At 41.0% G+C, this 22090-nt stretch overlaps 1 protein-coding gene across 1 annotated transcript in view; it reads right to left on the reverse strand.

Moving 5' to 3' along the window:
* SAMD3 (sterile alpha motif domain containing 3) overlaps positions 1–22090 on the reverse strand; it is a 48968-nt gene that overhangs the window by 19365 nt on the left and 7513 nt on the right. The window contains exons 5-7 of the mRNA XM_069488535.1: positions 7506–7691; positions 7166–7250; positions 2–169 (exon numbers count right to left, since the gene is read on the reverse strand). Coding sequence (XP_069344636.1) covers positions 2–169; positions 7166–7250; positions 7506–7691 — 439 coding nt within the window. The remainder of the gene's footprint in view (position 1; positions 170–7165; positions 7251–7505; positions 7692–22090) is intronic.

A 22090-nucleotide genomic window follows, 5' to 3' on the forward strand; every position in this document is an offset into this window, starting at 1 on the left:
CTTTTATCTGGACAAGCTTAATTTCATCAAATTTTATATCAGCAAGAGATTTCCTTGTCTGGCCTCTTCGATGTCCAAATTTACATTTATTTCTCATCACTTGTTCGTCATCTTCTATGGGTCTTCGAACATATTTAAAGCGATCTTTGAGGGCTCGTTTCCATAAAAACTGTGTAAAATGACAAAACAGGCCACTTAATCTAATAATCCTACATATACAATAAAATCTTTATTTGTCTATCACCCTTGGGTTTGACATTATTTTCATATAAGTACCGCGCCCTAACTGTACCACAGGAGCTGTATTTTTACATCACAGTAATAGAAAATATACCTATCTTTCCACTTATCCTTACAACAATCTTGTGACATTGCTATAAAAATTATAAACCCTAATTCATAGCTAAGGACACAGAGCCAGAGAAATTAAAATGTTTTCCCACTGTCGTACAGTTACTGAGTAAATATACTGGTTTCTGAGCCTAGATTTTCTAACTATCAAAAGTGGATACCTTCCATCAAACTCTACTGTCTCCACAACCCATTCCATTTTTCTAGTGGGTTCTAGAAAAGACCTGATACTGGCTTACGGATTGATGCATTTTCTTTAACAATTTTTTTCTTTCACATTCTGAAATTCTTTTTGGTGACTATGATTGGCATTTACTCCCCAAATATTTGTGGTGCATCTACTATTTCAAACACAAAGACCAAATTCCTACTCTGGGAGGGAAAGGGGTGCAGGTGGACCTTGCTTTTAGTCTAGCAGAAGGATAAATATTTCAATATTCAGTGAAAGTGTTGTAATAGAAGAGACAGCATTAGTTTACAGTGTTAGAAGATCACAGAAGCCTTCCTGTAGGAAGTGCATCTAAACTGGGGCCTAGGTCTTAGGATCAGGTAACTATATGAGAGGATGGCCATAGCACTGGGAAATGCCAGCTGGGTGCATGGACAGATGTTCCAGGAGGATGAAGCAGCATGGACAGTGAAGTAGAGAGAGAGCTGGTGCCCTCTGGAGAACTGCAAAGAGTTGTGCATGACTGGAACACAGAGCTCAGGATGTGGGAATGACAGAGGAGGAGTAGAAAATATGGTGGGAGAGAGAAGCCACCCCAATCCCAAAGGACCATGGTTATCCCATTAGGGAGCTGCAACATAACCCTGAACCAGATCTTCTCCAATCCCTCTCTGTGGACGGGCCGTATCATAATCTCATAGGGATCTTTTGCCCTTGGCCCTTCCTCTAAAGCAATGGTTCTCAAAATTTAGCCTCAGTCACAATTCCTGGAGGACTTGTTAGAGCACAGGTTGCTGGGCCTTTCCTCAGGGCCTCTGATTCATGGGTCAGGGATCGGGCTTAGAATCTGCATTTCTTCCGGAGTTCCCAGGTGAGCCTGCTGCTGCTGGTCCGGACTCTAAAGGTTCTGGTTCAGTAGAGCCGAATGGGGCCCAGGTGTCCGTATTTTTTAAAGCTTTATAGATACTTTGGCTGCAGAACCAGGTTAGGAAGTCCTCCTAGGCCATGTTGAGTCAGGAGAGTACATGGTCAGATTTGAGCTCTGGAAGAATCTATCTGGCATGTGGGATATCAGAGACATGGCCAAAAGTTAGGAAGCACATTTGGGCTTCTTCCTCAGCACTCCCTTCTGGTGGGCCTTCAGTTTGGGCCTGGAAAGCCCTCTCCCTCTCCTCCCCAACATGGCTGGTGTCTAGTTAACTACTGCTTTGCCTCCAGATCGCAGCTCAGCATCTCTGCTTCATGCAAGCTCCCTCCAGCCTCCCCAGCAGCTCAGCTCCCTGGGTTCAGTTCTCACCTTTCCTTGTCAGCACTTACCACACTGGTCATTTACACTCAACTGTGGGATGCTTTTTCTGTCTGTTTCTTTTATTTTCCTTTCTATTTTTTCTTTTTCCTTCTTTCCTTTCCTCCCACCTTCCTTCCTCCCTTCCATTCTTTCCTTTAGGCTATAAGCACGAAAGGACAGGCTCATGTCTGCTTTGCCCACCAAGCCAACCACAGTGCTTGATGCAAATTAGAAGCTATAAATGTTTGATGCCATGTGTCACTCCTCTCTGACGCAGAGGGATTCAGGTGGCAATACGACAGTCTAGAAGCAAGACTTTGTCTAAGCCTTGCTTGGTAAGTGTGTGAATAATAGCACACTTTTTCAAGCCTGCACCTCAGAACTGCTTCTTAGCGCTCACCTTCCCTGCAATGCCATGTGCCTGAATAGACTCCCACGATGGGCGCAAGGAAAAAAGGAGACCTTTTTCAGTCAGACAGGCCCGTGTTTCCCTCAGCCCTGGCCACTAGAGAGGGTAGTAAATTGCTAAACGGCTTTGGGCATGTTTGTTTTGTTTCATTTTGTTTTGTTTTGAGACAGAATCTCACTCTGTTGCCCAGACTAGAGTGCCGTGGCATCAGCCTAGCTCACAGCAACCTCAAACTCCTGGGCTCAAGCAATCCTTCTGCCTGAGCCTCCCGAGTAGCTGGGACTACAGGCATGCGCCACCATGCCCAGCTCATTTTTTCTATATATATTTTTAGCTGTCCATATAATTTCTTTCTATTTCTAGTAGAGACGGGGTCTCGCTCTTGCTCAGGCTGGTTTTGAACTCCTGAGCTCAAATGATCCACAGGCCTTGGCCTCCTGGAATGCTAGGATTACAGGCGTGAGCCACTGCGCCCTGCCTGGGCATGTTTTCTAAGCTCTCTTTCCTCATAGGCAAATGAAAACGCCACTGAAATAACATTAGTCAAGTGTTTGGCACTTACATTTTGCCATTCCTGGTTACATGGTTTGTAAGTCCCAACAAGAGTATTCTTTAGAAAGCACCCTGGCCTAAGTTGGGAAGACCCAGGATTACCCTGAGTACTTATTAGCTAAGTAACCTTGAAAAAGTAACTGCCCTCCCCCAGCACCCCGCCCTCCCGCCTTAGTTTCTTCAACTGTAAAATGGAACAATAAAATCTGTCCTGTCAAATGCACCGAGTTTTTGGGAAAGTCAAATAAGTAGCTACTCGTGGAAGATGTTTGCAGATTAGAGTGCTGTTCAGAAAACCCTCCGACAGCCCCAGCAAGGATGGCAGTGGGTGGGGGTGGGAGCTTGGCCTCAGCTCTGATTAAGCTCCTGGATGTGCATGAGTCAGCGATGCTTCCTCACCTCCCACAGGCTTGTGGGCCTGGACTCTGCTCTCGCTGTTTTACAACAGCACAGGGAAAACGGGTGGCTTCTATTTTTCTTAGCCCCTAAATATGAACTAGTGCAAATACATTTTTTTCCTCATGTTTCCTACAGCTCTGAAGGGCTTCTAAGCCTGCTGAACCTGGTGGGAGATATTACAGCAATCAACAGCTAGGACATTTTTAAATTGCCAATTTCTTCTCCCTAGCCTCTCCCGTCTCCCCTGATTAACTGTCTGATAGGAACAGAAAAAGGACAAATCAAATACAATCTTCCGCATCAGTATTCAATCAGGGAGTATTTACTGAGCATCTGCTATATGCCTGGCACTCTGCATTACTTACACAGATGCCTCAGGTAGACAAACTCAGGAGAAAATATTTGTATTATAGAAAAATCATCCCTCTTCTCCATATGTTTCCAGCTAGAGGGGCTGTGGAAAGTTCTACATGGATACAGCTCTCCTCCAATCACTCTGACATAGAAAATAGCCCTGAAATTACAGGCCTCCCGCAGTGACATGTGAAACAGTCCACAGCATCACGAGCAGGTCTTTGCCCAGTATTTAAATCCCAAATATAATCCTTTGGACGCAGACAACTGCAGAATGTGGACCATCTTACATGGCAACTCGACTAGACTTATCCAGAAAGCAAATAGCAGGAAAAACAAAAAAGGGCAGGGAGACACTGTCTAGACAGAAAGAAATTAAAGAGACATAATAACTAAATGCAATGCATAACACTCAATTAGATTTTATAGCAAAAAACCTCTTTTAAAAACATTTTTGAATAATTGGAGAAATGTGAATATGGATTGTCTATGACATTATGAATTTATTGTCAATTTTCTTAGGTATAAAAGTGGTGTCATGGTTATACAGAGACTGTCCTTATCTTTATAAGATGTGTGCTGAGGGAGTTAGGAATAACACCTACAGCTTGCTTGCAAATGCTCAGCCGAAACAAACAAACCAATAAATATGAGAGGAGAGACACAAATGTGGCAAAATGTCAATACCTAGTGAATCTAGATCAGTGATTCTCCAGTTGCCCCTCCCCTCCCACGAGACACTGGTGAGGTTTGGGGACATGTTTGGTGGTTCCACTGGGGTGGATGGGGTGCTAGTCACACCTAGGGGGGCCAGGGATGCTGCTACATATCCTACAATGCACAGGACAGCCCCCACCAGCAGGAATTATCCATCCATAAGTGTAAATAGTGCGGAGGTTGAGAAACTTTGATCTGGGTGCAGGGTATGTGAGTATCACCATAGCAATTCTTTCAACTTTTGTGCAGATTTGGAATTTTTCAAAATAAAAAGTTGAAAATAAAATTTGCCCTAAAAAAAACAAGTGCTCTCTTTATCTCTCTCTCTCTGTCTCACACACACATTAATGTTCTCTGACATTTTAGATATGTTCCAATGTAGCATTAGAAATACGACTCGGGAAAGGGGGGGTGGGGAAAAAATATGAAACTATTGTTTTTAACTTGCACTGTTCACTTAATAATTTATCATGAATATTTCCCATATTATTTCATATCATTGTACAAGAAATAATGTATACATTATGAGGACATACTGTATCTAACAAGATATACTGTTAGACTCTTTCATTCTGTAAAATTAAATAAAAAAAAAAAAATAAAAAAAGAAATACAACTTCATACATGCTTACAGAGAGAATTTGGATAAATGTCTCTCCATGCACCAGAGTTTCCCTTTTCACGGTACGGGTGCAAATATGGGCCATAACTTGCTAAGCAATTTTGCATGTCTCTTTATCAGTTAACCATCTCTAGTTAATGCCACTGGGAAGAGATGTGGGTAAAATGCATGCAAGAGCAAAGAAAGCATTATTTACTACTTTGTATGTGTCTCACCTTGATAATCATAAAACTTAAGGTCAAAATGTAATTGGATAGAAATGTATTTGCTTATATTAATTTATATGCAAAAATTGTCTAGAAGGAAACTTTAATAACATTGGTTACTTCTGGGGAGGATAATTAGGTGGCTGAAGGGCAGGGGTCGGTGGAGGCTTTTCTATTTATACCTTGCTGCAACTTTTGAATTTTGAGCTATGTGAATGTGTAGTTTATTCAAACAGTAAACTTAAATTATTTTTATTTCTTTATTTATATATTTTTTGTAGATACAGGGTCTTGCTATGTTGCCCAGGCTGGTCTTGAATTCCTGGCCTCAAGCAATCCTTCTGCCTCATCTCCCCAATGTACTAGGATTACAGGCGTGAGCCACTGTACCCAGCCAAGTTATTTTTCAAAAACACAAGTTCTATTCACAGTAACACTGATTAGTTGTTATATACTATATCTCGAGTGTAGAAGGAATTCTGAGAAATAGTTTTGTCAGCCATATTGGCACAATTGTCAATGTTAAGACTCCAGGTTTGTTTATTTGTTTTTATTGTTGTTGCTTTGTTTTGCTTTGTTATAGAGCAAATCTGGTTTATTTTGTAGCATGCTTTATATGAAGCAACTTATTTTAGAAAGGATATCATCTTAGAAGCAAGAATACCTGAATTCTAGTCTTGGCTTCAAGAGTAACTATTTCCAGACAAGGCATACAACATCTTTCCTGAGTCTCAGTGGTAAAAAAAAAACAAAAAACCTTTAAGGCCCTCTCCATTCAGAAAATTCTGGGACTCTGTCCATGTATAATGAACGTTTTCTTGAAAAAACTAAAAAAAAAAGGAAGGGAGGGAAAAGAGTGAGGGAGGAAGAGAAGGAGGAGGAAAAGAGGCCTTAAAAGATTTATATTCATAAATATTGGCATTTATCCTTTGTTGACCAAACTGAATCTAATTGCTTAAATTCTGTATCTTCAAGAAAGCACAGCAAAAAATATTTTCTCATAGATATCTGAGACAGTAAGGTACAAAAAATGATCTATCTTATTTAGATATGACTACCAATGTGTATGTGGCATATAGAGATACAGGGAATAATAAACATAAATAAATATCTTTATGTATACATAGCTATACTTATCCATAATTGTTCTTTAAATCATATAATTCCAGTGTCATAAGCACTCAATTTTTTATTCCCACCTTAACTATTTTTAAGTGTATATTTCAATAGTGTTACGTATATTCACATTGTCATGCAATAAAGTCACCAGTCTCTTAAATCAAAGAGACAGGCAGATCCAAACAGCAAAGTTTGTATTGATACCTCAGTTGAGCAGTGGTTCTCAACCCTGGTTGCATTAGAATCATTTTGGGAACTTTTTCAAATACTAATGACAGGGCCCCATCCTCAAATGAATTAAATCAGCATCTCTGAGAATCCTACTGTGTAGCCAGAGTTTTAGAACTGCGGCCCCAGAGCATCCTTGGAATCTGTTTTTATCAGGGCAGCAGAGATGGGAGAGGGCCAGGTCTGCACTGAGGCTGGGGACCAAGCCCTCAAAACCAGAGAGCTTCCCCACTGGGTCTAATCAGAAGGCAAGAAACGTTTGACTGATGACAGCTCCGATGCAAGCGTGGTCACTTCCCTCTCTTTCTACGTATCACTCTCCTAGAGACCCTTCCTAGAGACTCATCATTACACCTGGGCTTCCAAACAGCTCGGAGATAAGGGCAGACAGATGATGACAGAGAAGAACAGAGAAGACAAACACAGGGCACAGAGAGACAGAGAAGTTATCAAAAAGAGGCCTCGCGCGTGAGAGAGAGAGAGAGAGAACGCACGCAAGCGCATACGTGCAAAGCCAAGAAACAGGGACTGACAGGAAGAGAAAGACAGACACAGAGCCAAAGAAACAAAAAAATCAGAGAGAGACTAAAAGAGACAAAGAAAGAATCAGAGAAATAGACAAAAAGAAACAGACCGAGAGAGAGAGAGACTAAGAAAATAGGGGTGAAGATAAAATTACTGGACAGCACAAGGCTATTTAAAATTTTACTATGGGCTGAGATCATCAAGATGGTACCATGCGGTCACTCACAAAGCCACAGCCATCCTCGTCCAGGAAAGGGTGGGCCCGCAGCAGCGTGTTGACCACATCATTGTACTGCTGGGTGGTGGGGTACCTGTTAACCGCAACAGGGAAGATATATTTCACTTCAAGCTGCCCATGTTCCTTCCTTTAAAATGAGTCGAAATTATACTCAGTTTTTCTTCAAATCTTTCTATATAACAAAATAGACATTCAAATATTGGGCAATGTTGGACATATTACCAATATGTCTTCCCCATTCTGAAAAGAGTTGATTCCAAATGAATTCTACTCTACTCTGAAAACAGACCCTCTCCCCAAGCAGAAAGTCTGCACTGTTATTACTCACAGCGAGCCCTCCAGATACTTAGTCATGTCGGCCTGGAGAAACTCGATGATCCTTATCCTCATGCTGTGGTCGGGATGCTTCCGCTCTGCCAACATGCATTTGACATCATAGGGAAACTCCGGCAAAACATATGACTTTGTCCACTGTAATGCTTTGTTCCTTGCTAGAACATGTTTCACATTTCTTCTAGGAAATAAAAACACACAAAAGTAAAATTCTATTCCCAATATATGCAACTTATTAATTCTCTACATTCTGAGAACTCATAAACAACTTTTCTGAGATCTAAATATATGAAAGTCATCAAGCGGTCTTCCATTCATGTACCCATCCACGAATGTTTGAAGGCTTGTCGTCTGTCTCTTCATGTACACATAAATAACTGTAGTTCTAAAAAAAAAAAAGAAAAGTCGTAATAAAATAGACTTTAGAATAAGCCTGAAGTTGGAAAGAATATTAATCCATTTTTCTTGAAGAGGTAACATGTAATGCATAGCTCAAAACTAGACAAGATACTTAATAAGTTGCAATTCAGCAAAGCAAATGAAGTGTACCATAATCTCTTAACACCTGTTTAAGAAAATTCTTCTAATTAATGTATTCTACTGCTGTTTATAGTGAAATACAAGATCCACCTAATTTAGTTGGTCTTGCCTGTTTTACTAAGATAAACCTAGTTTCCTTTTTTTTTTTTGAGATAGAGTCTTGCCTTGTCATCCCAGGTAGAAGGCAATGATGAGATCAAAGCTCACTGTAACCTCCAGCTCCTGGGCTCAAATGATCCTCCTGCCTCGGCCACCCAGGTATCTGGGACTGTAGGCATGCACCACCACATCTGGCTAATTGTTTCTATTTTTTCATAGAGACAGGGTTTCGCTGTTGCTCAGGCTGGTCTCGAACTCCTGACCTCAAGTGATCCTCCCGCCTTGGCCTCCCAGAGTGCTAGGATTACAGGCATGAGCCACCATGCTCCACTTGATAAACCTATTTTCTAAATTAAAAATAAATATCAGGTATTCTGATTCCATTCAGATGACGTTTCCGCAAAAGACTACAGAAAACTATAACTACAGAAAGCAGATTGAGGGTTGCCTAGGGCTGAGGGTGGCCAAAATGGGTCATGATGATGGCTGTATAACTGCCCAAAGTTTCTACAGTTAACATTTGAGCTATACACTTTAAATGAATTTTATGTTATATAAATGAAACATCAAGGCTGTATATAAAATTAAGTATCAGAACCACTTTGAAACCTTAATGACTGATCATTGAGTGTGTCAAAAGAAAGCTCTACAGTAAAATTTCCAAGCAACAATTAATCAACGGCACTAGGTAGCTTTCAACCCATTTCACTAATAGGATTGACTGCGATGGAAGTGAAGGAAAAGAAAGAATCCAAGTAGAAGACAACAGAAAGGTTTTCTAAATTAGCCAGGTAGGTTAATTTTCTGACGACCATGGAATCCTTAGTGGTCCAAACAAAATTCAGGTGAGTTTTGAAAGACGGGGCTTCTTTTAGCATTTTAGGCCACCCTTTATAAGAATGCATGCAATGGAATGGAATATGGGGAGTGAAGTGTGCAGGAGAAAGCACTCTCATCTCTTTTTATGACAAGCTCCCTTCCCTTTTTTCTCCCTTTGGCAGTCACTATATCAGTGGTGAAAATACGTCCTTGCTAAAATAAGCACACTGATAATTTAAAACTTGATTCAATATGGTAACAATTTATGTCTCGTAATTTCCAGACATAAATTTCTACTTCACCCCAAATTACTTTTCAGTATGTCTCACTCTCATTTCATTCATTCATTCAACCAATATTTATGGGGGGGTCTATTAAATATCAGTTACTCTTCTACAATCCTCATTTCCTTCCATATTCTATAATTTGTTTTTTCTCCCATGGCCAAATTATCTCTCCCTTATCTACTGAGACCAAGGGTTATAAAAGTAATGGCAAGTTTTCTTGGTTGTGTTTTGTGCCTTCTCAGGGTTTTAAAAAAGTGATGGAACTGGGTATGTGTTAAGCTTGGTTTCAGTACATTTTAGCATCTATCTCCTTTTCCCCAGAGATCTTCAAGAAGCTAAGTAAGCTGCATACCCCTTTCAGACTTTTGAAGTGGTTCTCTGTTATCTGGTACCACACCAACAGATAACTTCAATATGCCAATGTTATAAAATGGGGCTTGGTATAATTTCTGCCTTCTTGTTCTACATATTTGGCCTGTATGTCTTTTCTCTTCAACGTCAGGGTAGGGACTATAACACATGGTATTATTTCTATCGAACATCCAGAATGTAGCTAGATATATAGAGTCTATTGAAGGCAGATACTCTATCTTGCTCCAAATAGTTATTAGGCAAGACCAGAGGCATCAAATTTTCCTTTTCTTTCCAATTTAAAAGGCATTCTGGAAGTGACTAGAATCCAAGCTATGCCAATTAATGCAAGTTAAAACGAGTATTACACAAGAAAAGTGACTCATTAGAAATTAAAAATATATTCTCATTTGGAAGCAGATATAATAACTTCAGGCACAATCATTTCCCGTCCGTAAAACTATATTTGCATTGGACTAAAAAAAACCTTTACTGTGAGGCTAAGATGATTCCTAATATCTTTATTAAGCTAGAGTTGGGCAGGACACCAGTAGGAGTCAGCCAAAAGTAAGGGGAGAGAGCAGAAAACACTCCAAACTCAGAGCACACTCATATTTCTGTTCCCACCTCAGAGCCAGAAACAAAATCAGCACCACAAAACAACAGCTTTCTAATTCAGTGGATCTCAATCCCAGGTGTAGAGTAAAATCAACCAGAAAGCTTTTAAAACATGTTAATGCCTGGTATTGGCCCCAGTCTGGCTGAATCAAAGTCTAGTGCTTACTAAACATTCGGTTTGTATGTAGAGTTCACATTTGTAATCAAATAAAACTTTCAATAAAGTTCAGGCGGGACATTTGATAATTGGCAGTATCATTATTATATTATGCACTAATTTAAAAAAATGATTAGATGGGAGTTTTCACAAAAAAACCTCATTGACTCTCCAACTTTTTCTAACTTAAGTAAGAGTGAAGAAGCATCCAATGCTTCTCCTGCTCCCAAAAAGCAGAGAGTGAGCTTGGATGGGGCTCACGTAGGGTCAGGAAGATGGCCCTGTTCAGAACAGGTCTGGTGAGCACCAGCTCTCCAAGGAAAAAATTGGAATGGGCAGAAGAACAGAAGTTGAAAATTGGTAGGGAGCAGAAGAGACATAGATGTCGCAGGAAGGCAGGGACTATTTGTTTTATCTCCAGTGTATGTAACATTGTTTAGCAGAGTTGATGCACAATGATTTTTTTTTTTTTTTTAAAGAATGGACAGGGTCTGCCTAAAGGAGTAGTTTTCTGAACAGGGCTGAACTCAATTTGCTCTGGGCAAAGTTGTGGACAGGTCAGTGGTCCCGGATGCCATTCACCGCCCTGGTAATCCAACTCCACATTTATGCTCCCGGCAGTCTTTCACCCCACCCCACCCCGCTTTTCCTTAGCCTCTTTCTTCTGAATCTCTTCCCAGTCACTTCACTGAAGCTGCTTCCTCAAAAGCCAATAATGATTTTCTAATTCGCCGATCCAGAGCCTTTTGACAAGGGCCTTTTCAAGACCTCCCTGAGTGCATTTAGCAGTGTCAACCACTTCCTCATGACCCTCTTTTCCTTATCTTCCTCGGCACTATTTTACTTTCTTGCTTCTCTTCCTGTCTCCCCTACAACTTGTTTTATTTATTGCCTTATTCCTCCTTCACCTGTGAGTTTGCACATGGTTTGGTCCTTGTCCCTTTGTCCTCAGTATTGACCTCTGCTTTCTCCCCCAGAGAACTCATCCAGCACCACGGCCTCAGCTCTGAGCCCTGTGTTGATGGATCATAAATCTATTATCAGTAATTTCCCCTTTTCCGTGCTGCATTCCAGATCTCCAACAACTTGTACATTGTTCATTTCACGCTTAGAAAATCCAAAATAATTCATAATCTTTTTTAAAAAACCAGGTTCTCATGTGCTATAGCCTGAATTGTGTTCTCCCCAAATTCTATATGTTGAAGCCCTACCCCCACCCCCATGTGACTGTATTTTGAGATAGGCGTTTACGGAAGTAATTTAAGTTAAATGAGGCCATAAAGGTGGGGCCCCGTTGTGACAGAATTAGTATCCCCATAGGAAGGGACACAGAGAGTTCTCTCTCGATATATGCCATGTGAGGACTGAGAGAAAGGTGACCATTTGCAAGCCAGAAAGAGGGCCCTCCCCAGAAACTGAATCTGTCAGTATCTCAGACTTATAGCCTTCAGAACTATAAAAAAAATTTCTGTTGTTTAAGCCACCCAGTCTATGGTATTTTGTTATGGCAGCCTAAGCTGGCTAACACAGCAATCCAATTTCCTTGTCTCTTTTACTGTACTTCTCTTAGCAACTCCAGCTTAATACCTTGACATCTCTTTTATCTTCATTCCTCACTCCTAGATGTCATGCAAACTTTTCTACATTTTATCTCTTGTATTTGTTTACTTCTCTCCATGGTTCATGCTACTACACTAATCTAAGCACTTACGACTCAAATGTGGGCTACTTCAGTAATCTACCAGCAGAGCTTTGCTTGGGGAATAGCCTAATAAGCTCACACTGGACCAGCTATTCCACAAACATTAACCATAAACATTGAGCAAAATAAAAAGAAAATTAAATGAGAACACTGAAGAGTGAAAAACGGCAAGCAGATTCTGAAAGGGAGCCTACATTTGGCAGAAGAGGAAGATATTGGACACTGGGTGAGGTCCTCCGTTTATGGCTTTTGGCCTGAAGGCAGGCCTCAGGCAGTGCTGCTAAAACTCTAACAGAAAACCTGTCATCTTTCCGGACTACAAAACTAGTAGACAGAGTTTGGAGCAACCACCTCTGTGAAAAAGAAGAGGCAAATCCCAGAAATGAAAAATCTAAGGAGGGAGCATTCAAAATTCTGTGTATAAACTGTTCAAGTCTCGGGATGAGCTGGAACCACACATGTGCATAGCCCAACTACAGATAAAAGAACTAAACTAAAATGTAAGCTGACACCGAAGAGACAGAGTTTTCTGTTTGAGTCCAACCAATTTTGCTGCTTGCTATAACAAACTAACAATTAATACTTTCTGGATGAATAGAACAAATTCAAGAGACTCCACATTGTAACTAACATTCACGATGTCCAGTATGCATCCAAAACTATGTAACATACAAAAAAAAAAAAACAGAAAATGTGACTCATTCTTAAGAGTAAAGACAATCAATAGAGTCTGATGCTGAGAAGATCCACATATTGGCAAACAAGACAAGACAAACAAGAAGTACAAAGACCGTGCAGAACTGGAAAAGAAAAAGAAGTGTATCTCATGGATATCTGGCTATTGCTGGCCTCTTACATTTGCCCTGGTCACACAGAAAATTTTGCTCTGATTTGAAGACTACTTAGATTATCAGTTAGACTGTTGCCTTTTGAATATAAGTCTATTCTGAAGGACCACTCTCTGGGTATCTGTCTTTACTCCTGTGACTGGAATTTATAGAGTCAGCTGAGTTGTCTCTGGGCTCACGTGATCTGATATCTGCACCCCATGTATGAGCCATTTGCAGCCTAAATATTGAAGAATCCAGCATTTTTAGAAACTATTCCTGGTTCTGTTAATGAATTTCAAATACCATTTCTGGTACTGAACAATCACTGGGAACCATTGTGGAATTGTAACTTCAAATTTAAAAATCCCACAGTTTAAAGACCAAGTATATGGGAGACCTGCAAGTTCACATTCCATACTTGACTAGATATCTGCCTTTTGTAATTCATCACGCACAATTTCACCCTTTTTCCAATTGTCATGGGCGTGATAATTGTGCTGTTCGCTGACAATGTAACCCATACATTGAGTGACAGGGGTGATTCAGGATTCTTCTATACCTAGCAATCCGACACTGTGCAGTGAACATGGTGGGCAGATCATCTGGCAGCCAGTGTACTATGTTAATCTCTTTGACCAATAGCATCTTCAGTATCTGGCCTTCCTGAGGGTAGAGTTACTGCTTCCGTTCTCTGAGGGCGACTCTGAGTCAGGCTCATCCTTTAATTATCATCCCTTTGGGTTCCTGGGGCTCCACAGGAAGAAGAAGATAATTATGATATTTTGACATATTTGGATGTGAACATTTGCATTTGGAAGGAAAAACCTGAATCTGCTCTCTGCATTTAAACCTCATTTGGAATTTTTGAGTGTTGGTGGTTATTTTATCCCCACAAAACCGGATGGCATTGCTTTAGGGAAAAAGTAAACTCTTGAACCTCTACACCAAAAGGTTTCAGTATTTCTTAATGAATTAGAGGAATCTTAACAGTCTAAAACTGTTGCTTCCTTTTTTTTTTTAACTGAGGTATAGGATTTTTTTTTTTTTTTTTTTGCTTGGTTGAAACTGTTGCTTCCAGTTTAGTTGACTCTCAAATTCAAGGGAATGTTCTCATTCTCTTTTTACTTATCTCCACAAATAAAATAGGTGATAGGATTTTCAAATTCTAGGAGGAAAAATGAAATTCAATGGTGTGTAACTTCTTAACATCCCCAATTTAAATTCCTCATATTTAATAATTAGGATTTGGAGTGCTATCTTATTATCAGCTACCACACATTGTGATTTCTTGGATCCAGCCAAGATACAAGCCTCGCCGAATCTTCAGAGTGCACTATGCACGTGTCAGCAGTTGTTTCCCTCACCCAGCAGGCTGTAAGTTTCCCTCACGCTTCTAGGCTTGTCTTAAGCCCTCTCCTCTAGTGAATTCTCTTCCTGCCCCCAATCTCTTGGCCCTCGGGTGGTCTTCCTCATCTGAATCCCCTACATGGCCTGGTCCAACACCTGCCCTGTGGGTACTCAACTATGTCTTAGCTCCTTATTGGTTTTGGTTTCCCTATGTCCTTGTTGAGTGGAACGATTTGTGACAAAAATGTTGTAGAAAGGTTTAGGAATGTTTGAGAGAGATAAAAAATATTAAATGTAACATCTTATGACAGATCAAAGTACACTTTATTTCTACAAACTTGTGTTTTCATACGCAAAATTGACAGCTGTCAAAAAACGAAGAGTTCTATTATATTAAAACAGCCCACTCATGACAAAGAAACCGTTGACTAGCAAGGCATCAAGCCAACCTGCGAGTGAAAAGAAGTGGTAGATCACTAAGTCCTTTAGTCTGAGATCTGACAAGCAGTGGGACACCAATGCCAGAGAGGCAGATCTGGGGTGGAGTCTTCTGGAAAACACAAAAAGTATATACAAACTAGACTGCGGCTGTGGAGAATTACAAAAGATCAAACACACCCAAAATAAACCCTCCCAAAGCTGTTTTCTCAGCATCTCACCAGGCTACAGCTGCACCCCATGTGGCTCCTTTATAGGACCAAGGGCAGAGTTCACATCACACTCAACTGAGCCCTGGTTGACTTCTGGAGTCATAGTCAGCTTCGAAATAATCCCTATTTCCCCAAATTTCGGGGCATAAATGACACCTTCTTCCAAGAGAACCCACTTGGAGATAATCTGCCACTTGAGGAACCGTGATGCTTTTCTCGTCCTGTAAAATGGTACTGCTTTCTGGCTCCCCAGGGAGCAAAGGGAGCACTTTGTTGTGAAGCACAGCCATTCTGGCTGCAGGGCGTGGTCCTCATTTCTGAAGGACCACCAGCGGTGGTTGCTCTGACCACTGGAAGAGAAAGCAGTGACAAAATACCATGCTCTCCAGGGACTGAACTGAAAGTTGTGTCCCACGCACTGCTCTATTTTAGCATCCCATTTTCATTTCATTCTTCTCTACACCCAAACCTGCAGACTTTATACACTGAGAATAGCATAGATTGGGATTTTTTAATATTATGAATTCTGAAACCAAAAGGCGTGTGATCTCAGCAACACCTAATGGCTTCAATGTTTTTGGAACACGGAAGAAGAAAAGAACTGAGGGGAAGGGTGGACTTCTGTTTAAAGAATTTCCTGTCATCTTACTCTGAGACAGAATAGGATATTATAATACATACCTTCAAAATAAGGAACAAACTTTACCAAACTGCAAATGAAGCAGAAATTCTGCTTGTGTGTTCATCAGGCCAGTGACCTGAGAATTACCTGCTTTATTTTACCTTGGCAAGAGTTTCTACTGCTAAGAAAACAAAGTGAACAAGAAGTTTTGAGAAGCTCAGTAAAGAGACACACACCCATGAACACGGTGAGATGTCGTCTCTGAAAACACTGAACAAGGTCACTGCAAGGCACACATGACCGCTGAAAGAAATGCTGTTTTGTGGTAGCTACTGATGGTACCCACCACTAATTCAGAAAATGTTTGCTCCACATTCTCAGAATTTTGATATTTGCTTTTAATTTATGTTTTATAGCTCTGGGGGCTTTCACATCTGCCAGTCAGTTTATGAGGCTTCCAGAGGAATCTAGTGTCTGAAACGCATGCAAGAACCTATAATCAAGCAAAAAGAGGACGGGGAGAGATGTGAACGGAACCATGCACCATGCACCATGCACCATGCTGGGCACAGCCAGACAGATGCCTCCCAACCCTCAGTGCTCTTGGCTGCCAGCGTGAGATTCAAGGACTCAGGAGTCTCTGGGGCTCTGACTACTCAAGAAAAGAAGAAAAAAATAAATACATCTTTTGTATCTTCCCATTCCCCAATTCCTCTTGATATTGACAGAAATGCAAAGTCCCAAAATCTCAGTTTTTATCTCCTTTATCTACTATCATTCCCATAAACAGATCTCACTCTCACTGAGCTCTCATGTCCGAGTCCCTTTTTCTTTTTTCTTCCTCATTCATACATAAGAAAAACTAATGAGACGTGACCTACTGAGTTGTTGCAAAATGGTTCAGTACTACTATTTTGTAATTTAGAAATATCAAAACCTATTGGTTCAGGGATGAGTGGATCTAGACCAGCTTTCTTTTTATCCACTTTTGCCCTACTAAGCTTTTGGATCCTGACCTCACAGAGAACAGCGTATGTCTTCAGAGCATCTTGGGGGTGTGTGGTAGAAAAGTCACTTTTTAAACCTGGCCCAGAATGCTGGTTTGATATGCCTCACAGGGCAAAATCTTCAGTGACTTGGTCTTTTCCCAATCCTGTGCTGCCCGGGTTATGGTTTGCCTCTACCATGTATCTTCTTAAAGTCTTCAATTCATAAGGATTCAAGTAACCTGATTTATCACTGACTCTCACAATAGGCAAAGACATTCTGTGGCTACTGAGTAATGGAAAAAACTGGGCCTTTGAACAAAGATGGTGAGGCCCTGTCTCTCCTTGGGAGGTTGTTTTATTGAACTGTTGTTCGAGCTGACTCCTGTTGTATGTTTCCTTATATGGAATGTTGGTACGTACAGCAGTGAGAAGAAGCCCTAGCTCTAAGTTCTATTGAATAAGCCATTGGACATACACTTCTCAATGCTATTCTCATATTTGTTTTCTTATTTGGTTCATAGCACCACCAGTTACACAAGCCAGAAATGCAGGAGAAAACTTGCTACCTAGCAAACCCCGCCCTCCCCGTCATTAATAGGACTCTCAAATCCTGCTGACTTTATACTTAAGTACCCTTTTTACACCTATTATCACCGTCTTAGTTTAGACTCTATCATCTCCTGCTTGAACTTTAGTCTAGTCTTGATGGGTCTTCTTCTTCATCTCATTTTTCTCCAATCCATTCTCTATGTCGCTGCCACATGGTAAATGACAATTTTGTATACCTGATCAAATCACTTCATTGCTTGAATCTCTTTGATTATCCCCTATAACCTACAGCAGTGGTTTCCAACTCTTATTATACACTAGAATTATTTGTAGAACTTTAAAAAAAATACTGAAGCACAGGTCCCACCCCCAGACGTTCTTATTGGTCCAGTGCCTTGCTACGCAAAGGGTGGGCCTAGACTAGCACTGGCATTAAGAAATGCAGAATCTCAGGCCCCAGACTGGACCTACTAAATCAGAATCTCATTTTAATAAGATTCCTAAGTGATTTATAAGCACATTAGAGTGTGAGAATTATCATGTTAGGGCATTGATATTTTTATGTCCCTCAGGTGAATCTAATGTGCAATCAAGGTTAGGAAGTGCTACCCTGCTCATTAGCATAGCATAGAAGTCCCCTCCTTACCTCTCTAACAGCATCTCTCACCACTTACAGCAACTCCATTTTCTCTGCCTCTATCTCTCACATTCCAAAAATACTTACGTACTCCAAACAGAATCTTCCACACTATCTCAGGTATTTTTACCTTTGCACATACGATGAATTGTCCTTTTCTTCTCCTTCCTCCTTTTCCTTAAGATGAATTTCAAATCATCTTTCAAAATCCTCCCTCAATATTTGCGAAGCTTTCCGCCAATGGCCACCTCCACACTCATCTCTCTGACAGTCTTATTTCTCCTCCCTCTGTGCTCTTTCTGTACTCTGTGCCTTTCTATTTCCGTATATTTTTCTCCATGTTGCAGTTATTTGCTTACATATTTGTCTTTTCTATGAGACTCTGAGTTCCCCAAGGCAAGAACTAAATTGTCCTTCCCCTAACCCGTGTCTAAATAATATCTAGCTCCTGGTGTAAAGTCAGTAACTTGTACTGAACAAAAGGGGAAAAACAGATTAGAAATCAAGAATGCTTTGGATCTCTCTAAAGACTTAATATTAAATCTAATGGAAATGTCCGTAAGTCAGGAAGTTATTTATGAGCCATGTCAGCCCAATTTCCCCTGATTCTGCAATTTCTGTTTGGCTGGTTCCACAGATATCCTCCAACGAGGGACAGTTTGGTTCTAGCTCAGTGAGCCAATATTCCTCATTTCATTTGGATCTGTGCTCAAATGTCACCTAGTCAAAGTCGAAAGGACTTCCCCAAGAACCCCATCTGAAATAGAACCCTCCTGCTCACCAACACATACATGCACACCACTCACTCTTTATCCGCCCCCCCCCTTTTTTCCATTATTGGTCTTCATAGCACTTAAGCAAATTTATAATCTAACATTGTATTTATTTATTTATTTATTTTCCTACCCCATTAGTATGTGAGCTCTGAAAAGTGGGAGGCTTGGTCTGCTCTGCTCCCTGTGGTATCCTCAGTGCTTACAATAGTGCATGACACACAGTAAGCACTCAGTAAATATTTATAGATTGAATGAATGAATCCTGACTTGGGTTAAAAAATCCTTAAATCAGTATTGCCTAAGGTGTTTTCTGTAATGTTCATAGATGTTACACAAAGAAAGAGTTCTGGGTTGAACAAAGTCAAATGGGCTTTCTTACTGTGGGACTCATAGCCCTCTCCGCATTGCATATGCTGGGACCTCTGATCAGGGAACAGACTTAGTATGCGAAACCGCCAAAACACAGAGCCGTTAGGTATGAGGCTCTGAACACTCATGTGGTAGGAAATGGTGGGCTCTTGCATTTCACTTGGACCCTTGTTCCACTGCCCTTGATCATCATCTACATGTGCCAGTGTAGCTCCTGTGCTGTCTCTGATGCTCCTCTCAGTGTCAGCTGGGTTTCCCCACTCAGATTCTTGATGGCCTCTCTCCTCTTCTCATTTATACATACTGGTTCATGGGATTTGTTTCAGTTTTATTTTCAATGGCAACAATCAACTGATGTCCCAGGCTTTGTGGGAGGTCTGGAGCATATCCTCCCCTTGCCTGGATCCCTGGACCTGCAAAGCTTCCAGACACTGCTGTCCTACCTACACTTCCCCATGCAAACCCTGATGCCTCTACTTGGGGACTACTTTTTAGAATTGAGAATTTTTTGAGTCTCTTTGGACCTGGGTCTTGGTGACTGGCCAGAGAATTAAAAACACTAGCTAAAATGTATGAGCTCCCACTATGTGCCAGGCCCTGAGAATTTTTCTTAACTCATTCTATTTATTTTATAGGTTAAAAAAAATGAGACTTACGGAGGTGATATAAGTTGCCCAAGGTTACTCATCTGGTAAATGGCAGAGCTAGGATTTAAAACTAAACTCTTTGCCTGATGCAGTGGCTCACATCTGTAATCCCAGTACTTTGGGAGGCCAAGGCAGGAGGATCACTTGAGGCCAAGAATTTAAGACCATAGAAAGATCCTGTCTCTACAAAACACCTTAAAAATTAGTCAGGCATGGTGGCATGCACCTGTACTCGGGAGGCTGAGGCATGAGGATGACATGAGCCCAGGAGTTTGAGGTTACAGTGAGCTATGATCACACCACTGCACTCCAAGATCTTGCTCTTGTCTCTAAAAAAAAAAAAAAAAAAGCAGAAAAACAAACAAAAAAACTAAACTCTCAACTGCTTGCTTATCCTACATCTCCACACTTACCAACGCTGGCCATTGGAGGGTTGGAGTTGTGGTCTAACACCTGTTCTTATCCCTCCCCTGCCCGGTCTGTCTTTTCTCACTATGACTGAATCACCCTGTGTGGCCATGGATATCTCAAGATATCACATCTCACCCCAGTGTCCTCCTACAAGGTTCTTTTGTTTTCTGTTATGGTCACATATATTTTATTCAATTAAGATTGACCACAGAAAATGCTTAATACATCTATTCCTTCCAGTAAAGAACATTTGCTGATCACCTACTGTATCAGGCACTGCAAAGATGAATTAGACTGGACCCTGACATCCTCCCCCTGCCCAGCGCTCTTGGCCTATAGAGGACACAGACGTAGGAACTGAGAAGACTAATCACACGTCTAACTAGAACTTGTACTGGTGAGACTTGTAACTAGACAGGCACACTTCATTGAACCTCCCCTTTATTACACACTAGGATAGGATGCACACACAATTGTGTGGCCCCTTGTCTGAGCTACTCGTGTGAACGTGCTTGCAAATAATACATCAAAAGTGTTGCAGATCCATTGACATCTGCCTTTCATCTGTCTTCATTGACATCTGACTGAGCACAGGCAGAAGGATAAGCTCATTCTATACCATTTCATAGCAGTAGCCAGACCAAAAAAAAAAAAGTCTGTCATTAAAATAATTTTTAAATATGCGTGAAACCATGACTAATTTATAATTATGCCCAAAGGCAGAAGCAAAAACATCTGCACACATATATTTAAAGTTCAAGTGAAATGCCTTTAAAGTAACATTTAGGAAACCTCTACCTGTTTATCTGATTTCATGCCTTATTAGGTAGTAAAAGAGAAGCAAACAGTTTCCAATAGGGTAGACAAAAAACAAAGAATAACAGTGCAAAAAAAAAAAAAAAAAACTTGTCCCAAAAAAATCACTAACACATGATGAGGATGGAACTTAATAATCCCTCCTTCCAAAAAGAACGTTTAAGCAATTTAGTAAAGAGCGCAGTATCAGGGGTCACGGAAGAAAACTGCATTGTGCTACAGCACCCTAGTGTTTCCTTGGGACACTCAGTTCATCCACTGGGACACACACAGCTCATTTTCACTACTGCTACAGACTTTCTGAGAGCCATGGTCAGGTGAATTTCCAGCCTTTAGAGCCTTCTTTTTCTTTTTGTCTGCAAATAATCTGGATGGAAAGCGTATGTTCGTTTTAGGGAATATGGGGAAAATATCACAAGAATAGTAGCTGCCACCTTGTATGGTGTGGTAACAGTGGCCAAGTGCTTGGATGCTATCTCATTGGGACCTCATGGACTACATACCAAGGTGGGTGTTCCCATCCCAGGTGGCGCAGAGACAATTTGGTGGGCAAGGGGAGGATTTGAACTCAGTGTGTGAGATCCCAAAGCCAGCACTTGCTCCTGCATCCCTCCCCACCTCTTGAAAGCAGTTGGCTTTGTGACATCCCTGTGGCCAAACACCTTCAACTTTCTAGCCTGTTATGGGCGAATGGCTTAAAAACCCTTGGAGTTTGGCTTTGTTAAAAGAAATTAGCATATTTATTATAGATTATATCAAAAGGTCTAAAAAGAAATTGATGCTATTCAAATATTTATCCTGCCCCATGAAAATATAATTCAGTCTCTTATTGGCTCACACACGCTCAATTTAATTTTAAAACTCCTAGTGAGTCTCTGTGAGCCAGTGGCTAAGCTAAATGCTGGGTTTTCAATGGCAAAAAGGGCATGGTCTTCATCCTTGAGGTGCTTACAGGCTAAGGAGGGAATGGAGACTTTAAAGTGATCAATTTCATTACCTAGTTTTATAAGTAATGCAAGCGATACACAGAAGTTACTATAGACAGAAGGGCTCCCTGCCTGGCCTGGCATGTCACTGGAGGCTTGCTAGAGAAGGATGTTGAATAGAGGAGGGGAACTACGCAGCCTGACACAAAAGTCATGCAATAGGCCCTTTATCGATAACTTGAATGACTTGCATAACCAGGCACAGGGGCGGGAAGAAAGGATCAAGGGTGGCCCCAATGTTTTAGCTCACGAGACTGGATAGTGGAGTTATTGTCTAAGATAAGACATTGGATAAACGGCAGGGCCAGAGGGGAAATTTTAAAATAGGTACCCTTGCCCTGCCCTTATCGGCCCTTCCCCCACACAGCTGATGGCCCC

This window comes from Eulemur rufifrons, chromosome 15 (assembly GCF_041146395.1).
Source record: "Eulemur rufifrons isolate Redbay chromosome 15, OSU_ERuf_1, whole genome shotgun sequence".
In the NCBI taxonomy this organism is placed as follows: Eukaryota; Metazoa; Chordata; class Mammalia; order Primates; family Lemuridae; genus Eulemur; species Eulemur rufifrons.